Below are 17,110 nucleotides of genomic sequence, written 5' to 3'. Positions count from 1 at the left end.
AAAACTGACGTCTGATTTGAACGGTCTCTTTTGCAAAGTCTTGATGTATAAACACTTTGTTTCCTTCCATCAAAAGAGATGGGATCTCTCGTGCAGCTTTCCTTATAAGAAGTAGGTGATGATGCCTCAGAACTTTAAATATGATTTGTCGCGGTTTAACCTGGTGGGGTTTTCGAATAGAGGGGATTCTATGAGCTATATCAATTTCAAACCCGTCTGAAAATTTGATGTTTAAAAGCTTGGGTAATACATTTTCTAAGAAAAGATGACAACTTTGTCCTTCAACTCCTTCAGGAACATTAAATATGCATGAATTGTACTTCCTATTCCTGTTTTCCAAATCAAGTAAAGAGTGCTGAAAAGAGGTAACCTGAGGGACAAGTGGAGCCATATTTGTAACAGCTCTAGTATTGTCACAAATTGTAATCTCGTTGTCTGCAACTTTCACAGATAGGGAGGCAATGTCTCTCTGAATATTTTTAATATCCGAGGATATGGTGTCAGTATTTGTATGAATAGCTTGAAATTGCTCCAATATTTTTGATAATGAGGTATCTTATGAGTCCATAGCTTTACACTTTTCAGGAGGCAGAGAAACAGCTTGCTGTCTATGCTAAATAAGAGGACAAGATTGAGTTCTATAAATTAAGCATTTTGGCTGTAAAAAGGAAAAACAATATTTCAGTAAAAATATAAACAAATATACCGCGCAATCAGGACTGGGACAGGTCTCTGTGCCTCAAAACATCATAGGAGATGGTACAGAAATTTGGTATAATTTCTACTGACTTTGCATCCACTACAACAAGTTGTTAAAGTTGGGAAAGAGACTGAATGACAACGCATTTTAGAGATGGCTTCCAGAATACCATTGATGTGGAGATGAAACATGTACCAATGCTGTCAAATAGAGACATTACTGTTAACCAAACAAAGTAAGAATGAAGGGCAATCACAGGCTAAATGCTGACAGTAGACAAAGACAACATTAAGGTAGTAAGATTAAATTAATGTCTCAGCAAAAAAGCAAAAATGAAAAATAACGTGGGAATAGTTTGATAATACAAAGCTTGAGGAGAACAGCTGTAATCATGTAAATTATGCACTCTTCAGCTAGGAATAGCCATCAATGAAGTGCCTTTACTGTGATATAATGTTTGCACTACAAACACATTGTAATATTAAAGTGGGGAATTGTTTTCATAAAAAAGGAGAAAGATATAGTGCTTTTATGATGTAGAGGTGCTCTCCTAAGATAACAGGAATGCATCCATCTCCAGATATTTAAAAATACATCACCAAACACAGTTAGCAGACAATTATGAACTTGGACAAACATTATTCATCTTCAGACTTTACTGCAAGAGTTCATTTAAAGGTTGTTCAAAATGCGCAAAAGTCAATTTCTTCATCCAATGCATGTTAATGACCAGTCAAGGAAAAGTAAAGATAAGATTAAATTGTTTACAACTTAATGGAGTACGGTGAATGCTATATGAAATAACAAGAGCCAGTGAACGAAGAGAAAAGTAATATCAAAGAGAACTGCACAAATGTGCATTTCAGCAAACACAATGTAATCTAGGTTACACCCAGTAAATTTGAGTGTAGAAACAACAAGCCTCTTGTGATCAAGGTTCCCTGATTTCCGTTTTTACAGTTTGTTTTACAGATAAAGACAGAAAACAATGTGGGTTTTTTTGTCTGAATTATTATAAGTGGATAAATACAGAATAATGTGCTCCATTTTAGTGACTCTCAGTACTGTCTTTCATGAATTTTAGCCCAACAGCTGAGCAGATGGACAGCATGGGAAATTTAAAAAACAGGATGAAATTTCTTTAAATAATGGCATATGTCAAGATATATTTGTGGTATAATGCTAAAATTCAGTGGATGTATTGTTACGTAATATTTGGCAGCTTAAATAGCTAAATCATGACAGACATCAAAGTATAAGTGTGTGTCTGTCAGTTAAATAAATATGGAAATGTACTGTTTTACAACTTCATTATACACAAAATAAATATGGATAAATGCAGATAAAATGGCCAAAAAATAAATATGGATAAATACAGACGGAAATGTTACAAAAATAAATACCATAAAACTGGGAGTCTTAATTGTGATTGAGCAGAGGATATCCTACCGTTCTGCACAAAATAAAGCTGGGCCCAAGGTGAGGACTAAATGTAGGTCACATATTTATTAATATGAAAACCCATAGAATTTAAGAAGGCATGCTTTCTTTTTCACATCATGGGTTGGTAATTTCTTATTGTATCTGTTACTAAAAGAAGGCTGTAGTGACCTTAACTGCCTAAGCTGGTGCATGTACATTACTAATCGTACTGATGATAGTAAAACTGCTATAGGTAATGTTGTCAATGCTTCTCTACAGCATTAACTCTACTTATTTCGATGTCACTCATATGTATGATTTATTGACAGTAACTAGTCAGATTAATTTAGAGGCTAGCACCTTTACATTTAAAATGTATTGGATAGAGCTGTCCTAGTACTGACAAGATATTACAGGAGGTTTACTAGGGGATTTGTCACCGCTATAGCACCCCTCACAGATCAAACTTCTAAAAAGCAGCCTAAAGAGGTCACAGGGGCTGAGGAGTGTCAAAAGGCCTTTAGACACCTTGAAGGAGGAGCTGTGCACTGCACCTGCACCTGATTTCAGCAAGGAGTTTGTTTTCCAAACAGACACTTCAGAACACTCTAATGGGGCTCTGTTATCACCGCAAAATGATAAGAGATCAACCAATCACCTCTGTCAGCAGGCCAATACTCGCTAGGGAGCAACATTGGAGTATCCAAAAAAGAGAAGCCTTTGCTGTGGTTTGGTCACTGAAGAAGCTGAGATCTACCAGTGTGGTGATGTGAGTTGCTTTTGCAACTGTCCGCATCCCTAGATGTAGAGCCCCAAAAGCAAATTGATGCAACCAGTGTGCGGATTCCTAGACTTGGAATCCTATGAATGGATAAAGTTTGATTACATAGCAGGAAGGATGGGAGTGTCAGTGAAGAATCTTTGGAAAGATAGAGTCTCTACCTGAAAGAGAGTTACCGAAGGTAGGTAACTTGGTCTTCTGATAGAGACTTGTAGCCGCAGACTTCTCACCTTTTTGAATACATACCAAAGCAAAAACCATACGGTGAAGGGTTTGTGAACAGACTTAAACCAGAAAGTCCTGCAGGACCAAGCAGTCAAAATACCCTTCTTGGCGACCCGAATGTCCAGGCAATAGTGCTTCATGAACGTATGGAGGGTCGCCACGTACCCGCCTGACAAATGTCTAGGAGAGGAACTCTGTATGCTAACTCAGTGGTAGCAGCCTTGGCACTGTTAGAATGAACAAGCAGACCTTTGCGAGACTGCTTTTTGGCCAGTGCGTAGCAGATGTAAACATAAAGCATCATCCAGCTGGAGATGGTTATCTTCTGCAATACCTTGCCGTTCTTTTGTCAAGCGAACCCCACGAAGAGCGGATTATTCACTCGGTGGTCTTTGGTACGATCTATGTAGAAGCTCAGTGCTCTCTTGTGGGCAAGATGGAGTTACTCCTACTCCTTAGAGGGATGAGTGGGAGCACAGAATACCAGCAGGGTGATGGTTTGACTGACTTGCAATGGCATCACAACATTCAGCAGGAAGGATGTCAGAATCCATAGAATCAGATTGTCTGGAAAGAAGGTACAATGGATTAACACAAAAAGAGTGATGCTCACTCGGATGCTATGCAGAGGTGATGGTGATGAGGAACAAAGTCTCAATAGTAAGGTGCCGAAAAGGACAGCTGTGGAGCGACTCGAACATAGTGTATATCAGATAAGTCAGGACCACATCAAGGTTCTATTGGGGCATTACATTGGGGAGGAGGGACATGTTTTGCAGCCCTTTCAAAAATCGTATCACAACAGGTGGCTTAAACAAGGGCTGGTCTGGCAACTGTAAGAAGGCCGAAAGATAACCCTTAACGGTGCCCAAAGCAAACCCTTGCCAGTAAATAGACATCACAACAAGAGAACGTCCGATAACTTGGCCTGGAGGGGATCAATCTGGCAAGTGCCACACAAATGCCACTTTGCCCAATCCAGAGCCATGATGACTTGGTCACGGTCATTCCTGATCTTCTTGAGAACTTGAGGAGGGGTGGTATTGGAGGAAAAGCATACAAGAGTCCCAAGTTCCACTCGAGGCAGAACGCGTCTCTGAGAGAGAGATGCCATGGAAATTTCAATGTGTAGAGAAGTGCTGAAATTGTGTGTTCTCTGTGGTGGCAAACAGATAGAGCCAAGGATATCCCCATTTGCGGAAGAGACCTTAGCCACCTCATGGTGCAACTGTCATTAATGGTCCGCTAGGTGCCGACGGATGATTTCGCCTGCCCTGGCAATCTAGGATCCTGGCATGCGGTTCTCCACCAGGAATATCCCTTGGAGGTTTAGCCATTTCCAGAGGCGCAAGGCCTCCTGGCAAAGGGTCCATGACCTAACCCATCCTGTTTACTGCTGCACCAAATGGCAGAGGGGTTGTCTGTGCGCACCTGTTTGAGCTTCCGCTTGATGGACGGATGGAAAGCTTTCAATGTCAAGTGAATGGCCCTCAGCTCCAAAGGTTGGGGTGGAGCCAAGACTTCGCCAGAGACCAGAAGTCTCTGGTCTCCATCTCTCCTAGATGTCTGCCCCAACCAAAAAGCAATGCATTGGGCACCACTGTCAGATCTGGGTGGGGAAGGAAGAAGGGTCTGCTGCTGACCCAATCATGGTCCAGCAATCACCACTCCGAAATCTGAACGTGGTCGTCTGAGAGGCCTCCTTGCTATTGTGCCCACTGGAACTTCAGATCCCAATGCAGAGCCTGTATATACCACCCGGTGTGCTTGACCAGCAGGATGCAAGAGGCCTTCAGTCCCAACATCCTCAGAGTTGACCTCACTGAAATCCAGGACCAACTCTAAAAGAGCATGATCTTTGCCTGAATGTCCTGGACTCTCTTCCTGGAGGAAGGGTAAAAAACCATGTCAAAAATGTCTCTATCTAAGTGAAGTGTCTGAGAAGGAGTCAGGTGTGACTTCTGCCCATTGATAGTAAACCCCAAAGATGACAGGATGTTTCCCTTGTCCGGAGGTGGTTGACTATTGCCTGAGACAAGCCCGTCTCCAGCAGCCAGTTGTCAGGGTAGGAGAAGACTGGAACCCTTGACCTCCATCACTGTCATGAGCACACTAGCGGTGCTGGTGAGATCAAAGGGGAGCACAGCGAACTGAAAATGCTCCTGTCACACAAGGAAAAGCAGCTACCGCCAACAGGGTGCAGGATGGATAGATAGAAATAGGCATCCTGCAGGTCCAATGCCCCCATCCAGTGTCCAGGGTAAACAAGACCTGTGCCAGGGTGAGCATTTTGAATTTCTCCTGCCGTAGGGAGGAATTGAGAGGGCAATGTTCCTTCTTGGGCAACAGAAAGTAGTGGGAATAATAACTGCCTACTTCTGGTGCTGGCACCCTCTCAACAACCCCTTTCACCAAAAGGGCTTACACTTCCTGCTACAAAATGGAGAGATGGCTCTCCATCAGTCACTGGGGGGATGGTGGAAGATTTTACGGGGAAGAACAATCCGTAGGACACGCCTGTCCAAAGTGATTGCCTGCCAACTCGAGAAGAATCGGTGGATTCTGCCTCCCACAAGGTGGCTATGTTTCTGTAAATGAACACTTCAGAGATTTGACTGGTGAGTTAGCGGGGGAGTGGAGATGATGGGATAGGATGGAGGGCACGGTGACCTTGGCTGCTGTATAGTAAAATCAGCCTTGTCCAAGAACAGTCTCATCAAAGGACATGTCCTTCAAGAAGGACTGGACACTGCCGAAGAGCACAGTTGATCGCAGCCAAGCATGAAGGCAAAAGGCAACACTGATGCCTATGGTGTGCCCAATGGAATCTGTGATGTTCAAGCCACAACATTTCATGAACTTGGCTGCATCACGACCCTCATGAATCAATTTAGAGAGAACAGGGCGAAGGTATTCGGGCACTGCAGGGAGGACTTGTGCCACCGAATGACAAAGAGTGTGAGAGAAGCCTCCCACCAAACAGCTGACATTAACAGAGCAAAGAGTCAAGCTAGTAGAGGAAAAACACATTCGCTGAATATTTTCACTCAATTTTGTTGCCTATCAGGGGAGTGGTAAGAAATGTGTTGGGATTAGAGCACATTTGCACCACTAGCTTTTCTTGTGACAGGCCTCGAAAAACCCTAAGAATGTTACAAGACCTGCAGGTCGAGTAACTTGAATAATCTTCTCAACCTAACTGTAATGCATTTGACCAGTAAACCGGTCTCAAATTGTGTGATCCTAGGCAAAAAAAATATATTTTATGGAGCCACCTTTTACTTTATTATCACATATGAGAAAGCACCTTCAAATATGCAAGTTTAGTATATCTGTGGTACAAAAAACTCTTTTGTTTTGATTGAATAGACCAAACATTTGCTCCATGTAGAATATAAATCTGGCCCACATATAAGGTACACATGACCCATGACTTGCCTCTTAGTTTACTCATAGCATTGCCATCACGGCGGGACTGGAATATTTCTCAGTTTAAGTAAAAAAATTCACTTTTAATAGATATATTACTAAGCATGTTTTGATAGTTTACTGTCATTTAAAGACAGCATGTTTCCCATTGAAATCGCCACAAACTTTCCCACTAACCTGCAGTTTTACTGATAAAACAATAGCACAAACAATGTTTGGACATTGGGGTTCAGCAATAATATTTATCATTTGCACATCACCTAGTAAAGTTGTTTTCATCATATAAAAGCTTTTTTTCATCACACAAAATTACAAAGATTTGCTTTGATAAAATATATTTTGAAATGTGTGTGCAGTTCACTAATTAGCTATTTAAATGCTGTGTTAGGAAAAAAGCCTTATATCTTACAGCCTTTAATTTCACACACCTTTCAGACAATTCACTTTAAAAAATCCTCTAATATCCCAGTAAGAGAAAGAAAAGTGAATGTAAGAAAACAAACTAACTTTTGACCTCTGTCTCTGAATGCAGAGCAAATGTGACAAGATAAAATCAAGATTTAAAGGCATCTTTACTGCTCATACAATTTGTGGTTGAACAGAACACGTTGTTAGTCAGCTCACCAGAACGGGCCAAGAGGCCCAAAAATAACCCGCCCGGATGAAATCTGACTCACCACAACTAGTGGGTGAGTAGATTTCTCGAGTCCTGGGTGAGGAATGCTGCGAAAGAAAGGCTGGGTCGCTTAGAGCAGGGCGATGGCACCTAGCAATCAAGCACGATGAAGACTGGCCTCTGAAGCGGCTCAGTCAATGCTGGGAACGGGACCAAGATCAAACATTGGGCGCTGAGCTTGACTTGGAATGGCCCCGGCAAGATAACGTTTTGCGTCAGTCACTTCCCTATTGGCTTTCGGGTTCACTGACGTGCAGTTACTGCAGCCTTGGAGTTGTGGCCCAACTCCAGGCACCACAGACACACTAGATGGGCATCCGTTCGACCTGTCATTTTTGCGGGTGACATCCCTTGCACACTAAAGACATTTTTGAAGTAATGTCTCAAAGAGACATGAAGAGAACTCCAGATCTGCATCTAGAGGCATAGAAAGAGAGGAACTGACATCAGCACCCAAGAGTGACGCCTATTTAAGCTCTGCATGTCCTTTCTGGAGTGGAAAGGCTAGGCTTCACCTCCTGGCATGCAGAGGTACTGCTGAAAAGTATCCGGATCCAATTTGACACCTGAGGAATATTCAAGAGATGAGGAATCTGTGGCTATAAGTCTCTATCCGAAAAACACTTTTTGACCAGAGAAAACCTTCCTTTTAAATATTAACTAGTCAGCTCTATGAAGGTCCAGTAGCTCACAATGCAGGGTACATTGCATTTTAAAGTGGGGCATGTAGAAATTTAAAGTTAACATGCCCTTACAGGCACTAGCACCCAAAAGCTATTCTCAATGTAGAAAGTCTGGATGACCCATAGAGAATCACACAGAAACAATATACATTTTACTATCTCAGGCTACGGGCCAACTAGAAACATATTTATTAGAAGTCCAACTCAAGGGTCAAGTTGGATTTTTCATGAATATTCAGGAAAATGAATGTTTAGGAAGTTACCCTATCTCTGCCTGAAGCTCCTGGGGGCTAATCTGCATTAGCCGCCAACTGTCACCCACCTGGTGAATAGCCCTGATCAGGTGTGAAAGTTTCTGCCAGTGCAGAGAAAAAGGCTGAGGTGTAGGGATTTTATTTGTTCCCTTGGCAGGAAGACCAGTTGGGAAGTGCCCAGGTACTTACTTTACTTCAATGCAGCCTCCCCGTTCACACACAGATAAAGCTCACACCTGCACAGGCCCTTCCTTTTCTCCTATCAGACAGAAAACATGCACCAAACCCAGTGGTGGTGTGCGCTACCCCTAGAACTGGCTTGGAGTGACCAAGGAGGAGGGGACTGCTCATTACCATGGCAATACCTCTGGGTGGGCTTCCAGGCTCTGCACAAGGGTTTCCCCCATCTTGGATTTAATAAGTAAGGGGCATTGTGGGACTGTCTGCAGTAAGGCACACAGGAATTACAGCTAAAGTGGGTAGGTAACCCCTGGAGACATTTTCCCTATAAGGGAGGGATCAGGAGATAAGCCCCCCCACCAAAGCTAGTGCCAGGTGTAAATGTTGCTTGTTGCATCACCTGACACCCTTCTCTGAACACTACTGTAGAAGAACAGAAGAAGGCCCTTTGAGGAGATCTGTTACCACTTGTACCCAGTACAGAAAAGTGATTGACCCCAAAGGTCAGTTGGCAGATATCCTGTTTAAGCTAGATGGCCACAACAACCTGCAACAGGTCTGTTCCTGAAGTGCCCAGCTGGCCAGTATTATCTGAAGCTGATGTGAACCCTGCTGGAGGCCTCTGCGAGAGTGAGCCTTAATACCCAAGTGATGTTCCTGAGGATAGTCTGCTGCCTTGCCCTGCTGAAGAATTCTGACTTCCAGAAAAAAAAAATACCAAGATAAAACCTGAGACCAGATCGAACCGGGTTGTTGTTTCCAACAAGTTCTACATTAGGTCCTAGACTACCGTAACTACTGACTACAATTGGTGCTTTGTACTTTCAGTGCTTTTTCACTAAAAATATTAGAAATTCATATCTCCCGTTACCCTTATTAGATTTTTGTCATTGTGGTGTCTTGCAAATTATAGTGGGTTTTTTTTGTGTTTTGTTTTCGACTGTTTAACTGTTTTGGAACTCCTAAATGCTTTACATATTTTCTTTATTTAAGTCTGTGCCATAGAGATCAGGTGTTGAGCTCTGGTTTAAATTATCAAAACCTTTAACCAGACCTAACAAGATATTTAGCTTATTACTTTTGGTAGACACAATCCACCCAAAATAATAATTCATTTTCTCACAGCTGCAATGCCATTACAATCTGTGCACATCATGTAACATAGTCTTCCAGTTCAGGGAGGTCCTGGCCTGGCAGTTCAGTCTGACTGTTGACATTGTATCAGGATCAAAACTGAATTGCACATGGCTGGCTCCAAAATAAGGTGGCATGGAGTGAAGAAAAAAAACGATGGACTGGGATGCGGTAGTAAGTAATGACCAGTGGCTGAGATTAATTTAAGCATTCTTTCCATCACTTTTTTGTATATCTTAGTGTGTCCTCCTAAGCAGGACGGGTATGCCCAGAAATGAGCCCCATGTACACAGAGTAGAGCTATACTTGGCTGATGAGACCCAATTACAGCAAAACCCCTGGATTGCTTGTGTTCTGATTCAGGAAGGACCTGGCCTGGAAGTTCGATCTGGACTGTTCCCATTGGAGCTGGGTCAAGACTGATCGGACTTGCATATTGCTGGGCCCAAACTGAGGTGGCATGGTGTGCAAAATAACGATAGCCTGGGATGCGGACACAAGTAATTACCAGTGGCTGATATTAATGAAAGCATTCCATACATCGCTTTTTTACATACTTTAGCGAGACTAGGTGAAGGTATCCCTGATGTGCTGAGGCAGGTTGTTTGTAACTTCGGGAGGGAGGTAGGAAAAGGCATGGCTACCGGATCTGGTTCTGCATATGCGGCCGATGTGTACAAGTAAGACTACCCTAACCATCACAGACTTAACCACCACCACTTTCACCACCCTCACCCTACCACCTCCACAACCCTAACCACAACCACCCTACCACCACCACCTTCAACACCCTACCCAGTTACCACCCTACACAGTACCACCCTACCCAACACCACCACCACCACCCAACCATAACTACAACCACCCTAACCACCACCACACCATTCTAACCACCATCACCCTCTCCCCACCCTAAACATCGCCACCACCCCACCACTCAAACCACCAACATCCTAACTACGACCATCATAACCAACCTAACACCACCCTGCTACAAACACCACCCTGTCTCTACCACCCTTCTATCACCCTAAGCACCATTACCCTATCAACCATCTACCACCAACGTAACCCCAACCACCATCCTACACTAACCATCACCACCCTGACTACCGCCACACTAACTAACCTAACACCACCCTACCACTCCCATCACCCTATTGTCACCACCATACCCTTACCACCAACCCATGCCCCCACTAATCCTCACCCCCATCAGTCCCCTTCCACCACCTTCTGCCACTACCACCCACTTTCCACCACTCGAAGCTCCCACCACCGTACCCTAATCATCACCCTACCGTAACCACCACATCACCCTTACCCCCACCTTCACCATCCTCACTATCACCACTGCCACCCCAACAACCACCACCTCCTTAGAAGAAATTTGTACTCAACCACCCCACAGTGTAAGACGGAGAGCCTCTTTGTGGTACATCCACTCCTGAGTCTGTCAAGATAAATTAAAAAGAAGCTTCTTGTTGAATATGTGCACTCAAGAACGTGCTTATAGCTAAAAGAAATACCCATGAGCTGGTTTAAAAACCAAATATTTGCAGGGGACGGAGGAAGTTGTTCTTCATGCATTAGAGCCATGATTAGGCACAATCTGCATACATACTTAAATAAACAAATAACAAGAATGTCTAACACCTGGAAAATGAATATTTGATGCCCTAAAATCAAACCTTAGGTACTGTGCAAAACCTGGTAAAGCCTGGAAAAATACTTACTGTACTGAGGAAATATTTTTTAGAAACACAAGATGTGATAGACTATCGATCCAAGAACAATTTTAATTGGTTTTATAACTGCATTCACACCAGCTAATTTACATTGCAACACAAGAGGACTTTGCACATATATATGTGGTCCATCTTACAGCTGTTAAACTCTCCTTCTATTTGCTTTTTCCTTGTATGTTTTCCGATGGGGGTTTTAAAACATGAATGATTGTGGCACTGAAAGTTTGTATGTTGTTTTTAATGATGTCTTTTATGATTTTACCTATAAAATCGAATAAAGATTATGACTGACTGACCTTACCTTTTTGTTATGCTTCTCTTTTTTCTTCTTTTTCGATTTAACTTTGGAAGAATCTGAAAAATACAAAATGGTAAAATGTATCATTGCTGCAGATATTGGAAGAATAAATTACAGAGCAAACCTATTGAAGGAGCTTTTATTCTGCAAAAATGTTATAAAGCAGATGTCACTTTGTCTTTTATATATCACGTTTTGCAAAGGCCCTTACAACGGACATTTTCATATACAAATATTAGTTTCTTACATAGGAGCCCTTGTTAGAATCAAAGCAGAGCACTGAGCACTTTGTCCTCAATGGGACCACAGTCACCAGCAATTTTTGCGCCAGGAGGCGCCTACGCATATCGGCAACGCCAGGTGGCGCTTAAGAGCGGCTGCGAGCTCCCGAAGCGCGGGATCCCTTGTTAGTAGCGGAGCGGAGCACTGAGTCCTCAACGGGACCACAGTCACCAGCAATCTTAGCGCCAGCAGGTGCCTACGCATATCGGCCACGCCAGGTGGCGCTTAAGAGCGGCTGCGAGCTCCCGCAGCGCTGGATGTATGCGGGTTTGCCGTGGCAAAGCCCGGGCCAAAGGCGGGCTCGTCCACGGCCGTCGTAGCCCGGAGTAGGCTGGGCTGGGCCACCCCTCGGACACTGATTCTACAGAATTGGAAGGGGCATCTTCTAGCTTTCCAGGTACTGTAGTCTCATGTTATGTTATCCCACTGAATAAGCCCTACCGCTTTTATATTCAATCTGTTCCCATCTTGGCATTTACTTTACGGTCATTTGAATCTGGAATGAATAAGCGCAAGGGAGTAGCGGGTACTTTGGACGCCTTCCTTACCAGGTCTGAATCAATGCTTTGGACCCAGTCCTTACCCAGACACGCTCTTCATTAGGCTAATTAACTTCAGAGGGTGCCTTGCAGCCACCTTTATCTGTCCCTGCCTCGGACCTGCCACAGCCTCCCCCCCTACAATCTCTGGATATAACCATAACGGACATTTAAACAGGGCCCTGTACTGCTACAAGGGCTCGGACTTCCAAAGCTCATACTGAGGACATTACTAGTGAATTACAGGCTAAGAGAAGAAGGGGTGCGAGTACACTGAAAATCAAACAGCAAAAAACAACAGCAAAAAGGGCCGCGACATCTTAGACCTAAAGGTACTGGAGATTCAGAACAAGGGATAAGTCACCCCATAACCAGCCAGCAGCAATCTACGCTGCCATCCTTGTCTGATGGGGAGGACTTTTGGAATAGGATGGAGAACATTATCACAGTTTTACTAGCCCCTATCCAACTTAAACTTTCAGAAATTGAAGTGAGGCTATTTAAGCTAGAGGGTTTGGGTGAACTGGTCAGGCCACATATACCACACGAGAGGGCGGTGGAGAGGGTCTCACTCCCCTCAGCGTTGGCTGGCGGAGATACTTCTTGCAAACCCCCTTACCCACTTCAAGCTGAACTTGAACATCTTAAGGATATAGGCACTCTTTCCCCTGTTCCTCACCACCAGTCTCAACTCCCCATTCTCCAGAGGATTGTGAATTGCCCAAATCGGACTGAACAGAGATGCTCATGGTCTAATCCATCACATGTTACCATGAGCAAGCCTCCTAGTACTTTGCATGTACCTAATTTAGAGGAGGGAAATGTTGGTATTGTACAGGAGAGGGCCAACAGCATGGGGGAGGTTCATGACCGGCTTCAAACCCTGCACCTACCATCCTCAGCGGCTCCATTGGTACTGGTCCTTGGGAAGGTCCCCCCTTGAGGACGAATCAAAGTGAAAACACAACTCAGCTTATTGACAAATCTCTTCGCAGGCTGTCTTTTCATAGTTCTCCTGTGAGGGGCTATGGTTAGCTGACCATATCATCATGTCAAGGAGGGTAAGGTGGGTGGGGATGGCCCCAAAATCATTAGAGGGGGATTGTGTGGTGATTAATTTGAACAACCAAACAATACTGGGATCTCTTTTTTACCAACTCCATAGAGTCCCTCCCAAGGGTACTCAGATTCTCCCTCTCCCTCTCGGCTATTTCTACCCCCTTCGCTTAGGATGGTACCGAATGCTCAGTTGTTGTTTAGGGGGGTTAATATAAATCCGACCCCAGTGGCCCACTGCTTACAAACCGATTTGCACCCCTCTTGGGAATGGATTCCTGTGATTGCCTGCCTTCTTCTCCACCCCAAGAGCACCTATTAGTAAATACACAACCCAAAATTGGCAAAATACCTAGGATTTCCAAACGGGAGAAGGGGCAGTTAAATTCATTCCTTCTGGCAACCTGGAACGGGGCGGGTATAGCAAATAAATTGGGTAATGATCAATGGGTAAAAATCTGGCAGGAATCGGATTTAATTTCTTTTCAGGAAACCTGGGCTACTGATCCCATTTTTGTTAACGGGTTTTGTTCCTTTCAATCGAAGGCAGTTCAAACCCAAGCAGGGAGGGCAAAGTGGGGTTTGTTAACTCTGATCCTGAATACATCGGAACTGAAAGTAAAACAGTTTATAGAAAATAACCCTCTCTTCCATGTTCTTATTATTGATTTGCCACTTCAAGGGCCCTGGCTTTTGATTAATTTTTATAATAATAATTTTGGGCCCAATATTCATTCAGCTGTGGACGAGGTGGATAAAGAACTGGAAGTTATTTTGAAAACCCAAAAACTAAAGGTTCCGATAACCATCATCTGGTCGGGGGATTTTAATATCCATCCCTGTAAATACAGCTTAGAAAGGATATGTGCTATGACTGATCTTGGGGGAAATTCATTACATCATTTCACCCACAGTGTTTATGGTAACAGCCTAAACCATGTACTCTCGGCTAGGGACTTGGTGATTGTAAGTAACTACTCCTCTTCCAATGAAACCCTAACTAAAACCTTTCAGCGCCTAGATCATAAATCAACCATAAACTTCTTTTTAAGTTCAACCCAGTTAAATGATAGTTGTATCAATGCGGATGCCCTTTTCACAGCATTTAGCGATCATGCTATTTTAACCTGTGAATTCCGCTCTGCCCGCAGAGAAGCACCTAGACATCACGAAATAGCTCCACTTATAATCACTAGAAGAAATGGTTATCAACTGAAGTGGGCTCAAACTGAGAGTCCTAATATCCTTAAGGAAACGGTTAGCAATGCCCTACCTGGTATAGAAGTCTGTTTGGATCCGAATGGTTCCCCTAGTGCAATATTATCTGGCTTTGCTAACCTACTGGATAACATAAAACTTTCTTTAACTCGGTATAAGCCTGATAGACCCAGAATGGCTAGTGGCTGGTTTGATTCCCCTTGCTCAAAAACAAGAAAGGCCCTAGTAACAGCTCTAAAGTTACAACCTAGGGACGTATTATTAAGTGCCTCACTACGTGGGGATAAAAAGGTAGCAAAAAAAGCTAGGGAGAGGGTAAGGAGGGAGGAAATATGGACCAGTCTAGAGGCAGTGTCAGTCTCAGGGAATAGTAAAGAGTTTTGGGCAATAATTAATGCGCCCTATTTTAAAACAAAAGGTGATCCCACCATAGACTCACATATACCTGAAGACGACTGGGTGGCTCATTATTCAAGTATTTTCTCAATTATCCTTCTGACCTCACGTCCCACATTGTAAGACCTATGAATCCCCAACTAAGCTTAGTATTCACTATGGCAGAGGTTAAATTGGGATTAGAGGCCCTGCAGCAAGGGGAAAGCACCAGGCGCGGACGGGGTTCCAATTGACTTTTTACCAACGGACCCCGATCTCGGTGTCCCTTTGCTGACAAATGTTTTTAACAAGATAGCATCACTGGGTCCCCTGCCATCATGGACAACGAGCCCAATAGTTCCAATTTAAAAAAAAGGAGATAAGGGAAACCCAAAAAACTATAGACCTATCTCCCTTATTGATACAACCGCTAAACTGATGGGTCGTCTCCTTCTGTCCAGGCTCGAATCTTGGGAGTATGGTTTTCAACAGGGCAAGGCCACTGTGGATCAGTGTCTGAACCTTGCTCTTATTACGGTCAAATATGTGAGGGTTAAGGGTGGGAAACTATATTCAGCCTTTATGGATTTAACGGCACTGTTCGACTGCGTTGCCCACTCGAAACTCTGGGAAATCATGTTAGAGATGGGAGTTGATCAGCCTCTAATTGATTTTATTCGGCGACTCTATTCAGATGCTTCTGCTTCCGTTCGATATGGGAGAAATGGAGAAAGGACCCGCTCTTTTAAGATCTTAAGAGGGGTCCGGCAAGGTTGCGTCCTTGCACCATTTTTATTTTCTATTTATACAAATGGTGTGGAGGATGCGCTGGGGGGAGTGTCTTTGGATATCCCCATATGTAACTCCCATCGGCTCCCTATCTTTGCATTTGCTGATGATGCCGTACTCCTGTCTAGAACTGGGGTGGGGCTCCAGCGGTTGATAACAGCATATGCGGCTTGCTGGACCTAAAGGTCAACGAATCAAAGACATTCATTTTAATTGCAGGGGCAGGGAAAAAAGATAAAGTACCGCAGATTTATATGGACTCTAAGAAAATTGAAGTGGTTAATACCTTTTCCTATTTAGGAATCCTCTTCGATAAGAATCAGTCTTGGACACAGCAGGTGGAAGGCAGAGCATCGATGATGAATAGGAGCTTAGTGGCACTAAAAACATTTACTAGGCGGCTGGGTGCCAGACCCCTGGGCACCTTAAAAAAGATCTATCAGGCCAAAACAGTGTCGGCTGTGACATACGGGGCAGGTGTATGGGGCATGGCTCCGACTGTATTGTTACAGTTAGCCGAAAAAAAAATTGAAATCTTTGATCTCTCCCCCCCACCCAGTCATACTGGAATTATATTTCTCACATCGAATTAGAGGTCCCATATATCACTGACGAAATTCGTCTGGCTCTGCTTAAGCTGTGGTTATCGATTTGGCGTAGGGACATAGTCCCCCTGAATCAAGGGATCATTACTGACCTCCTTAAACTAGAGAACCATAGCAGAAGCGGTTGGCTACGATATGTATAGGAGGAATTCACAGCCTTAGGCTTGTCGAATCTTTTCAGGGCCCCAATGACATGCTGGGCCTTTTCTAAGAGGAGGTTGGCTGAGATTTTTAAGGCGAAGGCCCAATATGTCCGCAGAGAGAAGAACTTTGGTGCGCAGATGGTGCGGATGTATCATCTAACTCCCCCAGTTGAGGAGGGTGAGATTCATATCTAGCAGAGGTCCCACTATCACACCATAAGTTTATTCTAACGAGATTCCGCTTAAATCTGATTCCATTAATGCTGGGGTACCCAACCAGAAGTTTCAGTCACTCTGACTTATCAACATGCCCTTGCGACCCCAAGTCGACACAGAATGATCTGCACTTGTTATTCTTTTGTAGTTTGTATGCCCAAGAACGAAAGTATTTTATTGTACCAATCTTAATTTTAGCCAATCCCGAGTTGCACTGTAAAATCGCTTCCGAATACATTTATTTGTTTTACAGTAGCATCTTTCCTTTGGGCATGTATGAGGAAAAGGAAATATGCGCCTTAATATCAGGAGAATCTGTTTACTGTATATTAACTTTATGGAATTTACTTGCAATCC

At 43.6% G+C, this 17,110-nt stretch overlaps 1 protein-coding gene across 4 annotated transcripts in view; it reads right to left on the bottom strand.

Annotated features, from left to right (window-relative positions):
* The window catches only part of LOC146821801 (uncharacterized), a 149,555-nt gene that overhangs the window by 33,891 nt on the left and 98,554 nt on the right, over positions 1-17,110 (bottom strand). For all 4 annotated transcript variants that reach the window (XM_085612848.1, XM_085612847.1, XM_085612849.1 and 1 more), the window contains one exon: positions 11,534-11,586. In XM_085612848.1, coding sequence (XP_085468974.1) covers positions 11,534-11,586 — 53 coding nt within the window. The remainder of the gene's footprint in view (positions 1-11,533; positions 11,587-17,110) is intronic.

Source organism: Triturus cristatus, chromosome 6 (assembly GCF_964204655.1).
Source record: "Triturus cristatus chromosome 6, aTriCri1.1, whole genome shotgun sequence".
Taxonomy (NCBI): Eukaryota; Metazoa; Chordata; class Amphibia; order Caudata; family Salamandridae; genus Triturus; species Triturus cristatus.
This window is presented reverse-complemented; position numbering and strand designations above follow the sequence as displayed.